At 29.4% G+C, this 13,522-nt stretch overlaps 3 protein-coding genes across 3 annotated transcripts; 2 read left to right on the top strand and 1 right to left on the bottom strand.

Moving 5' to 3' along the window:
• Nucleotides 1–323: 323 nt before the first annotated feature.
• SAPINGB_P002369 (uncharacterized protein) lies at nucleotides 324–2,246 on the top strand (the record flags this gene model as incomplete). Its single annotated transcript, XM_031997088.1, has 2 exons — nucleotides 324–525; nucleotides 742–2,246. The coding sequence occupies 2 exons, from the start codon at nucleotides 324–326 to the stop codon at nucleotides 2,244–2,246; spliced, it is 1,707 nt and encodes a 568-aa protein (XP_031852979.1).
• A 1,971-nt stretch (nucleotides 2,247–4,217) lies between these two features.
• SAPINGB_P002368 (uncharacterized protein) lies at nucleotides 4,218–5,665 on the top strand (the record flags this gene model as incomplete). The annotated part of the gene is made up of 3 exons (XM_031997087.1): nucleotides 4,218–4,225; nucleotides 4,366–4,594; nucleotides 4,889–5,665. 3 exons carry the CDS (start codon nucleotides 4,218–4,220, stop codon nucleotides 5,663–5,665), a joined length of 1,014 nt encoding a protein of 337 aa, XP_031852978.1.
• Nucleotides 5,666–7,029: 1,364 nt separating this feature from the next.
• On the bottom strand, nucleotides 7,030–9,033 carry SAPINGB_P002367 (uncharacterized protein; the record flags this gene model as incomplete). The annotated part of the gene is made up of 1 exon (XM_031997086.1): nucleotides 7,030–9,033. One exon carries the CDS (start codon nucleotides 9,031–9,033, stop codon nucleotides 7,030–7,032), a length of 2,004 nt encoding a protein of 667 aa, XP_031852977.1.
• Between the last annotated feature and the right edge of the window lie 4,489 nt (nucleotides 9,034–13,522).

The following is a 13,522-nucleotide window of genomic DNA, read 5'->3' as shown; positions in this document are numbered from 1 at the left end:
TTAAATCATAATACAAATGTGTAAAAGCCTACGTAGACTTTTTAATTCAAATTAAATTGCTATAAATAAAAAAAAAAAAATAAAAAAATAATTCTCGAGACCTTTTTTACAGCACGTTTAGTTTTCAATGTGACGTATAATTAGTTACTTTGACTAAACAATTGTTTAGCCGCAAAAACTAAACACCAAAAAAAAAATCAATATAAATGTACAAAATGCTCATTAAAAAAATTTCTTAAATATATATATTTTTTTAATATCTTTTCATTTTTTACACTTTTTAAGACAAAAACATTTTCTAAAACATTTTTTTTATATTACCAATGAAGGTTTTTTATGTTTATGGACAATTACAACTACAGGTTCTCTGGATTGTTATGGATGTAGTTTTCTGGATTTTTACTTTCTTTTTAGTTGAACTACTTTCCATCATTAGCAATCCTGAAACACAAATCGCTTCAGTCCTAACAAGTATCAGTGGAGGTTTTCGAATGTTAAGCATGGAAACAAGACGTGCAAAAGTTCGTAAATCTAAAAGCAATTCATATTCAACAGATCTTTTAGGATTTGAATCAACTAGTTATTCACCACAAAGAAATGCTGATTTTGAAATGAATAGCCTAAATAATGGGCTCCTCAATGACAAACATAATTCAACAGTTAGTGATTGTTCAATTCCATCATTACCCAAAAGAAAATTTCATTTCCCAATATTATTTATATTTTTTGTATTCATTATAGTTGCAACTTATGGCTCAAAAGTTTTGAATTTAATTATCTCCAATAATATTTATCCTACTTACGAACCTACGTTTGCTCCTATTAAAGATGCTTTAAGAATTCACCCTGGTGACAAATCAAATACCTCATTATATATTCCTTCTGATTTTAACATCAGCAATCACTGGGAACCTTCAACCATTTTTTATAACCCAGATGGCAATTATAGCTTAGCTGATAAGTGGGAAAATAATAATTTTTTTTCTAAAGACATTATGGTTGACTACGAAGATTCAAAGTATATAGATGGAACCACAATTTTTAATAAAAGTGATTCATCATCTGGGAACTTTTTCAGTTGTGGTTTGACTGATAAATGGAGCAGTGTTATACTCGGGGTTAATGGTGCTTATAATCATTACATCAATTTGCCTGTTGTCCCTATATTACCCCAGGTTATGTGTATCAATAAAACATCAAATTTAAATAACAGTGAATTTATCGTTCCATCTGATTATCTGGATCCTTATTTTGGAAGTAATCCTGGTGACAATTTTACATTATTTGGAATCGACAAAACAGCAGGGAAAATTTTTGCCGGAAGCGTTTCTTATTATAACTTTAGATATGGCTATAATTATCTTTCAAATGAACCGGGATTTTCGTCTGATCCATTAAGCTTTTTAAATAGCACATTTAATTCATTTGACCTCGATCTATCTTCTCCTAATTACAACATTCTCTTCAACAAAAATAATAATGATACAACTCTTACATATATGAGAAATATCACTAAAAGTCTTTTGAAATTTATCGACCTTTATTATAACAGCGATGCTAGTTTTGTTTTGACATTCACCTTGGGGAAAAAGCTTGAAGGAAACATTTCTTCATATGGCGTCCTACATAATAAAGTAACACTTGGATATTATCGAGAAGCAGATGCTTTAGCTGTTACTCAAAATGTTTTCACCACCAGAAATTTTATCTTTGAATATGATTATAACAACCAAAATACAAATACCCCAAATTATTATTCTAACCTTATTGAACAATGGGGTGTTAGTCTCATTCCGGTTGCCTCAAATATCAAGGTATCAACATTCGTGTATACTGTGCTAAGTGAAACTTTGGGTATAACTGTAAAAGGTTATGGAGAATTGGGGTTTTATTATCCAGGTAAAGTCAGATATAATGCAACTGCTATTGCAATTGCGATCGCTTCCGCAACTTTAGCATCTTTGGTTTTGTTTTTTATTACAAAAGTTATTCTCTATAAATATCCTCAAGGTATTCCAACATATTATGGTCTATTGCATGAGTATCATAAGAACTGTTTAGATGCCAGTCCTCCATATGATGCTGAGATTGAACGCCAGTCTATTTTTAAAATCATTGACAAAGCTTATGAAGGTGCAGGGTATGATGGAAAACTGCAGAGAAATCGAGTTGGAATTCTAGACGAGGCTTCCATTAGGGTAGGAACTAATAAAAATGGAATAATTAAAAGACGATTTATAAGATAAGATTTTGAATATATTGGAATTTTAGTTTTTTTTTTTTGAATTGTAATATTAAAATTTGAAATCAATTTTTGTTAAAGTTATTAATTTTATAATGTAATGTTTGATCATTACCCTCAGTGAATCAATCTAACCCTAAAACTAAATCATGTTCAAAATAGTATGGTTGCAGCTTAAGTTTTTTTTTTTTTTTTTTTTTTTTTTTTTTGGTTATTAACATTTACTTTGAAATACGAATTCTAAGATAAGATCATTAAGACCGATGATTATTTGGGATGTTATTTAACGTAACTAAAAGATTCTAATTAGTTGAAAATAAAGTGTTGAAACATCTTTAGAATATTAACGGCAGTCATAAAAGAAGAATAGGTTAAATAAGAGGCATTTTTATCAAGAAAAAAATTATTTTTTTAGTATATTGAGATCTCAAATTTGAGAATTCATTCAAAAGAATTTACTGGCCTAAATAATTTCTAGATTAATAATAAAGTCTCAAAAAAAAAACTAATTACACTGTTGAAAATACGTGGGAGGGAAATGGGAAATGCCCCTAACAAAATGGTCGATTTCTTATAAATCTGCCAGAAAATTTGATTTTTATCTCCTCCTCGTCCTAATTCGATCATAAAAAATTACCATCTTGGGAATTCTTTGATAATCATCCACACAAACATTACTAAGATTAATTTAATTCTTACTAAAATCCAACACAATCCTGACTAATTTGTCACGTGAAACTTTTCCATTTTCCCACCCATTTATTTTCAAGTGTGTTAATTTATTTCTTATAAGAAATAAATTAACGATAAAAAAAAAAGTAGCTTAAAATAATTTTAATTGAATTAAAGCACTGCAATACAACAACACAATAAAATTTATTGTTATTAATTAATAATTATGATTAAATATAAAAAAAAAATAAAAATTAATGTGTTAATACAAAAAATAACCCAATTTTATCTTTAAAATAACGTAATTGTTAAAGCTTATGTACATACGTAATAGATGTCAATTTTAGAAATCTAATTTTTTTTTAAACGCTTAAATAAGATTTTTATGGTTAATTTATAGTGTAAGCTTTTTTTTTTTTTTAATTAAAATATATTTCTAAATAAATATTAATTCCCAAGACTTTCTTTATCTCATAAAGCACAGAAAAAACTTTTTATAATAATTCCTTGATTACGCCTTTGTTTTTTTTGATAGGAATGGTGAAAAATGCTTATAAGCATCTTTCACTATTCATCATAATTATGATGAGAATTTTTCAAATGCAACTTTCAAAATTAATATATATATATTTAAAGAAATCCCTAATAAAATGCAACTTCTCTTTTAATTCTTTTTTTTAAAATTTCTTTAGAAAAAAATTTAAACAATTTACGAATTCATAAATCGTTTAATCTTATTGAATTTTTTTTCTACAATTTTTTAATAAAAAAAAATCTTCTACTCCGTTGGTTTTATTTTTTGTCACATTTTTTTTTTCATTAATGATGAACCCCATTTATGTTTATGATCAATTATCAATTCAAGTTCTACTATATACTTTGGAAGCTATTTTTTGGCTTTGTACTTTTTTTTTAATTGAGCTGCTTTCCATCATCAGCTGCCCTGAAACACAAATTGCGACTATAGTCACAAATTTCGGTGGACTTTTACGGTTTTTGGGTATGGAAGCAAGACGTGTAAATATTCGTAAAACCAAAAGCAATGATCCTTCAAAAAATATTTTCGAATCTGACTCAATTAGTTACTCTCCACAAAGAAGTTTTGAATTGGAACTAAATAATCTCAATAATGGGCTTCCTAACGACAAACAAAACACAACTGTTAACGATTGTTTAATTCCATCATTACCAAAAAGAAAATTTAGTTTCCGAGTATTCGCAATATTTTTTTTGCTTCTTTTAGCTGCAACTTATGGCTCAAAAGCTTTAAACCTAATTATCACTAATAACATTTTTCCTTCTTATGAACTTGTGAGTGCTCCCATTAAAGATGCTTTAAGATTTCAGTCTGGTGACAAATTAATTACCTCATTATATATTTCTTCTGATTTTAATATCAATAATCACTGGAAATCTAAGCCAATTTTTTATAATCCAGATGGGAATTATAGTCTGGTTGATGATTTGGAATATGAGCATATGGTTCATGAAGCCGATAAAGTTGGATTTGAAAATTCATTTTACATGGCGGGAACAGTTCTTTTCAATAATACTGATTCTTCATCGGGAACCTTTTTGAGTTGTGGTTTGACTGATAAATGGGAAAATCTGGTTCTATATACTAATGGTGCCTATGCTCTCAGTAGAAGTTTTCCTACCGTTGCTATTTTACCTCATGTTGTATGTGTAAACAACTCTTTAAAAAATTACGACATCACTTTTGAATTGCAATCTTATAAGCTTGAACCCTATTACGTGATTAATCCGGGAGATAATTTAACTTTTTTTGGAGTTAACAATGAAACTAAAGAAATTTACGCCAATCACTTTCAATACCATGATTTTAAAAGTGGTTACTATATTCTTTCAAAAAAAAAAAAATTTTTAGACAACCCATTAAAATTTTTAGTAGACTCATTTGATTCACTTGGTAATAACTTATCTTCTAATAATTACAATATTCTCTTCAACGAGGATGATAGTCAAATGATTAGTTATGCCACTAATAATATCACTAAAAATCTTTTGCGATTTGAAGATCTTTATTATAACAGCAACGTTAGTTATGTTTTGACATTCACCTTGGGAAAAAAGCTTGAAAACAATAATTCCTCATATGAGGTGAAGCATAACAAGATAATACTTGGGTATTATAGACCTGATGACACTTTAATTATTACTCAATCTTTCTACTCTACCAAAAAAACTCTTTTTGAATTTGAATATAGTGACAATGTTACAAATGCTACTGCTTATCAAACAACTAATCCTATTAAAAAATGGGGCATTCATCTTATTCCACTTGTTTTAGATATCAAAGTATCAAGATTTGTCTATACCGTGCTAAGTGAAACTTTGGGTATAAACGTCAAAGGTTATGACGAATTGAAATTCAATTATCAAGGTAGAATCAGATATGATGTAACTTCTATTGTCAAAGCAGTTATTTATGCAATTTTAGTTTTTTTGGCCCTTTTTTTCATCACAAAACTTATTCTCTACAAATGTCCTCAAGGTATTCCAACTTATTATGGTCTATTGCATGAGTATCATAAGAATCGTTTAGATGCCAGTCCTCCATATGATGCTGAGATTGAGCGTGAATCTATTTTTAATATTATCGACAAGACATATGAAGGTGTAGGATATGATGGAAGATTGCAAAGAAATCGAGTTGGAGTTCTTGACGAGGCTTCTATTAGGGTAGGAACTAACAAAAATGGTGTAATTAAAAGACGATTTATAAGATAAAGTTTAAAATATATTTAATGTTTTTTGTTTGGAATATATAAAAATAAAAGTTATATATAACTTTTATTTTAAGTATATATACTTAATAATTTTTAATATGAATCATTTATCTTGAATGACCTAGTTTTAGGGTTGGGTTGATTCAATGGTGGTAACGATGTAATTGATCATCAAATTAGTTGATCATATAATTATTTAAATATTAGTAATACATATACTTTTTATTGAATCGTCAAAATCATTTAAATGATTTCATTATCTTCATAATTATAATTTGCTTTGAATGCCATTCTTTAAGTAAACATAGCATCTCATGAGATCAACTATAAATTCTGAAATCTACTGAAATATAAAATACCTTATTTATAATATAACCCAACTTAAGATATTTATTAGTCTAAGGCATTGCATATAGAGATAAATCATTGTTTCTATTAAGATAATCACAATCGTTTTTACAATAAAATTCATGTATAATTATAAATGATCTTTTTTAATATATAGTCATATATATTACAGTAAGTGTACTATAAATGCAATTATTTTTTTTAAATATGTGAGTGGCTATTCAAATTCTGTGTACTTGTATCAGTAAATACCAAGAAAAAAAAACAATAATCAAAAAGTTTTCAGTTCAATATAAAAAAAACCTTATATACTTGCTTTAAATCTAAAACTCAGCCTCGAAAGTATATTATAAATACTTTTTTTTTTCTAATCATTTCCCTTTCGGCTCATTAAAGATCATAATGACCCGACACCCGGGTTCCTTGGACAGGTACATGGGTTTTCAATTTCCGGAGCCTAGATCGTTCTCTTTTTTTTCCCTTCCTCTTTTATTTCAAGTCGAGTCTTATTCTAACCCTCATTTGATTTTTTTTTCAAACTTTTAACCGATTAACCGGATCTGAACTCAAATAAAAATAAAATAAAAATCTTACATTCTTATCAAGCTTCGTCATTGTCTTTTTTGCCCTTTTTAGGGGAAAAAAAATCTTATTTTTTTTTCTTTTTATCTCCGCTCTTCATTTTCTTTAATTCATACAAAGAATGGACCAACATTTGTAAGCACAGGGAATGAACAGTCAGGCGAATAGTTTTTATTTTTTTGCAAAATATTTGATTGATATTTCCAAAAAATAACCTTTTCGTGCATTGCGGCTCAGTGCAATAACTTGACGTGAAAAAAGAAAAAAGAAAAAAAAAATTGTAATCGCATCAACGGTTCGCCACGGTGGACTTTTCAAAAATATGACTTTTTTTGTTTTTTGTTCTATGTTCTATGAAAAGTTATATGATATATCATTACGAATATACGTAATAACTCTGTTATACTCCAAATTTAGGTTCCATAGTCGATTACCTTATATCCATCCATCAAACGTGTCTTTTAAGATATCTTCTTGAGAAATTCTTATCATGTCAAACTTACTTAAAAACTGGCGCTTGAGTCCCAAATCATACAGTACCAACTGCCCATTGTTCAGCTCTACCATGTTTGCAATTCTAGGGATAATACCGTAATTGCAAAACAAAAACGATTCTCGAGCATGCTCAATCTCATCTATACCAGAATTGTCTTGAAATAATCCCCATACTGAAGAATCACCTTTTATTTCTTGAGATTCTCTACCGCCTTTATTTCCTTCTCTCAGGGGAATCGTATTGTGTTCGTAGTTTTGAAAGTTGAGTAGTACTTGTTTTAAATCACCTGTACTTTCTCTCAGTAACCGATCTAACTTTACTGATGGTTGGAAAAAGTTTCCGCCAACGTTGATTGCCAAATACTGCAACGATGTGACTTGTTGGAGTTTTTCAAAAAGAACCTCAAAAAATGCCAAGGTTGCAAGCTCACTGGAACCCACCCAGCCCCCGCCGTTAAAATACCGGTATGCTGTTTGGGGGTCTTCCACAAGTGCAACCAAAGCCCTGAACGCCATTGTTGCATCCATACGGGTGATTGTTTCCGTTTGCTGATTGTGAGAGCTACTATTAGATTCATGGTGTTGGTGGCGGTGTGGATAGCCAGGGAGACTCTGCTGATGCCGTTGTTTCACCATCTGGTTAGGTATTTGACACAGCACTTGATATAATGATTTATTTTGCTTTAAAAGTGTTTGTAGTCCCGCAGTGGGGACGCGTCCAAGTGTATGGTAGATTCTCATGGTCCCCAGTAAATAAGGCTGGATTTCAGAAAAGTAACGTAAAGTTGGCGATTCCACTTCAATGCTTAAACACATAAGTAAGTTAAGCGAATCTAAGATATTAATCAAAGAAAAAACATTGTCGCGGTGCATACTGAGTGAAAGTTTAGTCAGTGTGTGGGCCACCGATACTAGCCCTGCAGAAATTGGATCGTGTTTTTGACTTACTATTGATAATTGTTGTAAACGAGGGAAAGAAAAGTATCTACATAAATCTTTAAATGCCTTCATTCCAAACCGAAACGTTAACGAGGTAACTTGCGGCAGACTGATTATATCCATTTGTTGCTGGTATGTTTCCATGTCTATTAAAGTCCGGTCATCTTCTGGGAAAAATGGATACTGGAGGGTTATATTGCATTGCTCTAAAGTTCTGGGTAGTCTGGTTAAATGTACAAAAGATTGTTGTACTAGTACTGGTGGCGAATCTTTATGCATCCAGTGATGGGAAAAGAAACGTTTAAGATTTGGGCTTTTAGATATTTGTCTGATGATGTATTCAAAGACATCATCACTTATTTCAAACATGTCGATACTTTCCAGATTTGTAAAAGCAATTGATGAGGGGAATTGTTCAGTTGATAGGAAAACATCCGAAAGATTAAGGGACGTTATTGTCTCAACAAATGGTTGCTGGAAAAATAAAGAGTTGCAATTGTCTGAAGGGCTAAAATGTAGATCAACACTTAAGATATGTGTCATTGGATAAAATCCAGGAATCAAGCAAATGTATTTTTGCGAAACAATGGTTTCAATAAGACTATCAGTTGGAAAATACCGGAACTTGATTTTTTGCAAAAAGGGGAACTGGCGCACTGCGAAAAAGGACAAGAGATAAGGCTCTGCTTTATCCATCAACACAAACCTCACGTAATGGCTTGAGAACCAATGATACTTGTTTGGTTGTTCTAAGACTTTTGCAGGTAATGGCCGGTTATAAGAAAAGGCCAAATCAGTTTTTGTATCAACAAATCCTGCTGGGACAATTTCGACTCGGTTCCATGAAATAGGTCGGAAAATGAATTGGAGAGTACTATTGCATTGGCTCAGAATCTTGCACTCTTGGGGGCTTAGGTACTCTGCGATTTTCTTGTAAAACTCTGGAGGCAGACAGTCGAGCAAAGGAGGTGGCCCTATTGTGCCAAATCCTGTGTTGGTTTCCATGAACTCAAAGCTTGGTATATATTTAGTTTGGTCTATTAAAAGTTGGAGTGAAATGATTAAGAAGATGATTATGAGAAAAGAAAAAAGAACAAGAAGAAAAGAAAACAAACGAAACAAACAAACAAAAAATTCGGATATTTTGAATTCCTTATAAATGATTTTTTTTTCTTCATGACAGTTATATGGTTTTTTATCTATTTATTTTTTTTTTCCGGGATACATTTCTCGAGCTGTCTAGAAAAATAATTTCTACCCTGTCTTTGATACTTTGTATCTGCACCCAAAGGCATCATGACCAAGAAAAAAAAACTTTATTTTCAGGTATGATTAGAAAGCCTTAACAATAGGAGGGGATAAAATGAACAATAAGCTTTCAAATCATAAAGAAAAAATTTTAGACCGAAATACATGAAAAATTCCCCGTCTTTTTTAATTATTTTTTATTTTTTGTTTTTTGTTTTAACTGTATGTATTTTATCAAAAGCCGTGAATTTATTCTATTGTTTATCCGTCTTACTAAACGTCCACTTTTTTTTTTTCTTCTTCTTCATCTTGATACTTTTTACCTATCAACGCAACCCATTCCTATGGGTTAGAACTGTCATTTCATTTCATACCATTGCGCTGGACTGCCCAAAAAGTTTGGTATATTTGAAGTCAGTTACAATGTAGTATGTAATGCGATATAAATGGATAATGACCAATTCCACAATCTACTTTGTTAATTAAAATTTTATTGAACCCCTTAAAAATTCCCATGTATTCAATGGATAGAGACCATATTTGTTTCTGATATTTTTTTTTTCAATTGTATTGTTAGATATTGTTAAAAGAGTTAAACGGTGGCAATTGTCAGCTTTTCAAAACTCCATAGAGTCTATGGCCAACCGCGGTCTCAATGGAGTTTTTTTCCCCCCAAGTCACTTGACGGCTTAAGGTTTAAACCCATTCTTTTCTCTGTCTCTAACTCGAGTAAATTTTAATTACCAGCCACCGGTGCCCATACTATTCCCGGAATCCGAAAACCGTTTTATTTTCATAAAACGGGGGAGTTTATTTTTTTTTTTAATTGGTTTGGTTTTGAAAGCTTTAAAATATTAAAAAGAAACAATAATAATATTAATATTAATATTAATATTAATAATAGTTGCTTTCTGTTAGAGCCCTAGAACCGGTACCCGCCTTCAACCAGGTTGGGAACTTAATTTATTTCGTCATAAGTGAAGACCATCATTGATTTTAAATTAAGAAAAAAAAAAGAAAAAGGTCAAATTATGTACCTGAAAACTTTTACATTCTGCTCCACTTAGTTGAGTAAATGGTCCGAGTGGATTTTAACGTCTTAGTGCGCCTTAGTAGATACATTTATTGCACAGTTTATTTTTTTTATTTTTTTTTTCTTCCAGATTACCATTTTTGGCACACCACATTAATATTAATAAAAAAATAAATTAAGAAAAAAAAAATGCTGGATTTTCCTTAGAAAAAAAATGTGGGCACATATTTTAAGCCAATAGAACAAAGGCAAAAATACCCGGATGTATACTATCAAAAAAAAAAAGATGTGTGTGAGTAAATAAATTTATTAATTGCTATATAAAAAATAATCAAACTAGGTCTACTTTTTTTTCTTACTATGATTTCATCATTATTAAATGAAGTTGCCCCCCAAATGGTATGAATGGCTTGGGTGTTCACTCAATTCACACATTTTATTAAAGGACTCCGACGGCAGTACTCCAAAGTTAAAACAAAAAGAAAGTTTTTTTTTTTTATTTAATCATTATTTCTTAGAGTGATGTTCTCTGTAAGCTAAGCAAAGTCTTATGGATTACAAAAAAGTTAGGGCAAGTGATGCAAATAAACTTTCGGTATCTTTTAAATGAAACATTGATGGAGGGGGGGTTATTTTCAATTGGTGTTGTTTCTATAATTTTTCTTTCCCATTTCTTCCTCGGTATTTAAGTCAAATACCGAAAGACGGTGTAAAGTCTTTAAGAATTTTAGTGGATAAATAGATTAAAAATAATTCCAGACTCTGACACTTTTTTTTCAAATCCCGCGTGGCGAAATTAAGTATATAATCAAAAAATAATATAATTTTATTGGATGCAATGATAAAAACAAAAGTTTATAGCCAATTCCAAGGTTTTTTTTGTTTTTGTCATCAAATGTGTGGTTAATTGAAAAATGTATGAAAAATTAGATTCTTGCTATTGTATTGATAGATATCAATTAAGAGCTACAAATAGTCAAGTGATAGTCTAAGTAATTCAATAGCAAGATTAAAACTTTGAAAATAAAATTTAATAAGAAATGAAAAGTAAATGGCATCTTTATAATAACAAAGATGGGATAGTCATTGGTATAATAATCAAATATATGGGCCAAATTACTAATTCAACTATAGTATTGAAACCGAAAAATGTTTTCTCTGGATGAGTGTAAAGCGGGTATTGTGATTAATATGTGGATCTCATAACTTATAAGCAAGATTAAAAATAAATAAATAAATATTTTATTATTACCCCTCTCTAAAGTTCTCGTTTTTCCAAAGAATTTTTTTTAACTGTCGTTACTATTTATCGATTACCAATCGGTGTTTTAATAAGATATGTAGTATGAGAAAAAAAATTTTTTCAGCATACAGTTGAGCGGCTTTTTTTTTTCATCTTGCTAGTATATTGGTATCAAATTATAAACAAATCACTCAAGTTTTTTTTGATGAACTGAAAAACTTATTTGATGGAAATAAATATGATGGGTATAATGTTTAAAAGAAAAAATCTAGGGTATACATTATTTGAAAGAATAAAAGAGTAAATTACTAAAAAAAAACTTAGTCCTTTTATTTTTTTTTATTAAAAAATAAATGATTCATTTAAAAAGAAATCCTGGGTTAAACTTTTCATCTAATCAATTTTAAGCATGTTCAAAATACAGAAAACAATAGTTGAGATGATTTTTTTCTCTCAATTTCCATAAATCTGATTGGTTAATTTTTTTTTTTTGATATCATTGTAAATAAAAATGTTTGAGATTAAAAAAAAAAAAAAAAGAAAAAAAAAAAACCGAAAGAGAAAGAGAAAAATGATTGTTTAGCAGTGCAATGGTTGCACAATCCAAAAATGGATGCTGAAAGGCCTGTATTTGATTATAAATGATTACATAACAAAATTGGTTATACACAATTGGTTGTAACTTTTTTTTTTCACTCTTCATCATTTATTTTTATTTTTAATTTTAATTTTAATTTTAATTTTGGTTTTGGTTTTTTTTTTTCTTCAAATATCATAAAAATAAAATTCTTTTTTAGGTTAATCAGCTGATGAATTTTAACGAAATAGGCTGAAAAAAGAGTCATTTTTCCTTCCCCGTTTTTCTTTACTTTTGTAATTAATTACAAATTCTAGAAAACTTTTCAGGAAGTCTTGACACAACCCAAAATACTTCCTTTCTTTTTTTTTATTCTTTTCTTTTTTATATCTCAATAATAAGTTAGAAATTAACTGTTTTTTTTTAAAAAAAAATGTGTTTTCAAATAATCAACGGATAACTTTTTTTAAAAATGATTTCATCTTTTAGGGCTAATCAGGTTGAAAAGTATTATTCCACGTCAATAGACCTTTTTTTTTCTTCTTTCTTCTTTTTTCTTATACATATAATAGGATTGTGAGTTAAAAAATTTTTATTAGTAATATTAGCCTGATAAAAAAAAAATGAAAAAATATCCAGTTACTTCAATCGGAAAATTTTGCAAGGTTTTGTTTAAGAACGGAATAATGATTCTTTAAATATCATTGCTATAGTATAGTATACGTTGAATTTACCCAAGAAATTCTTTTAGTTATTATAATAATTAATACCATTTGTGGTTCGACTTTCAAATCCATCACAATAATAATAATAATACCATTTTTGCCTGAATTATAAATTACAATTGATTGATATCTTTAAAATAAAAAAAAAAATTATTCTTGATTGCTAACTCGGACGAGATATGTTGAGTTTTTTTTTTTTGTGACTTGAATATTTGGATTTTAGATATTCTTTTGATTTTGGAAATATCTTAGTTGGGTCATTTACTACCCTCAAGAGAGTTTTTGTTTGTAGTGATATTCAAGTAACAAAGAACATTATGGCGTTTTTGAGCAAATAAGTTGAAATCTAACTAAGAGATTTTTTTTTTTTGTTTGTTTGAAGATAAAGGAAAGAATGAATAAAGGTGTGAATAAAACGTGCATTTAAATACCTCTCTTTTTCTCAGTTCAGGACTTTTAAAAGTTCCAAGTTTGGAACCATGTTCAGCAGGCATAATACCATTCCCAACAAGCAACAAGGGCATTTTTTATGCGTGAAGGGTCCACAAGGATATATGGTGAAATAGGTAGTCAGCTTCCTAGTTTACTAATATTTTTTTTCTTTAGAGTTAGACTAACAGAGAATAATTTAATTGTTATGTACTGTTAAATTATTTAATAATAATTAG

The sequence above is a fragment of the Magnusiomyces paraingens genome (genome assembly GCF_902498895.1).
Source record: "Magnusiomyces paraingens strain CBS 517.90 genome assembly, contig: contig2, whole genome shotgun sequence".
NCBI lineage: Eukaryota > Fungi > Ascomycota > Dipodascomycetes > Dipodascales > Dipodascaceae > Magnusiomyces > Magnusiomyces paraingens.
Note: the sequence above shows the minus strand (reverse complement) of the source record. Positions and strands in the feature narration are given on the sequence as shown.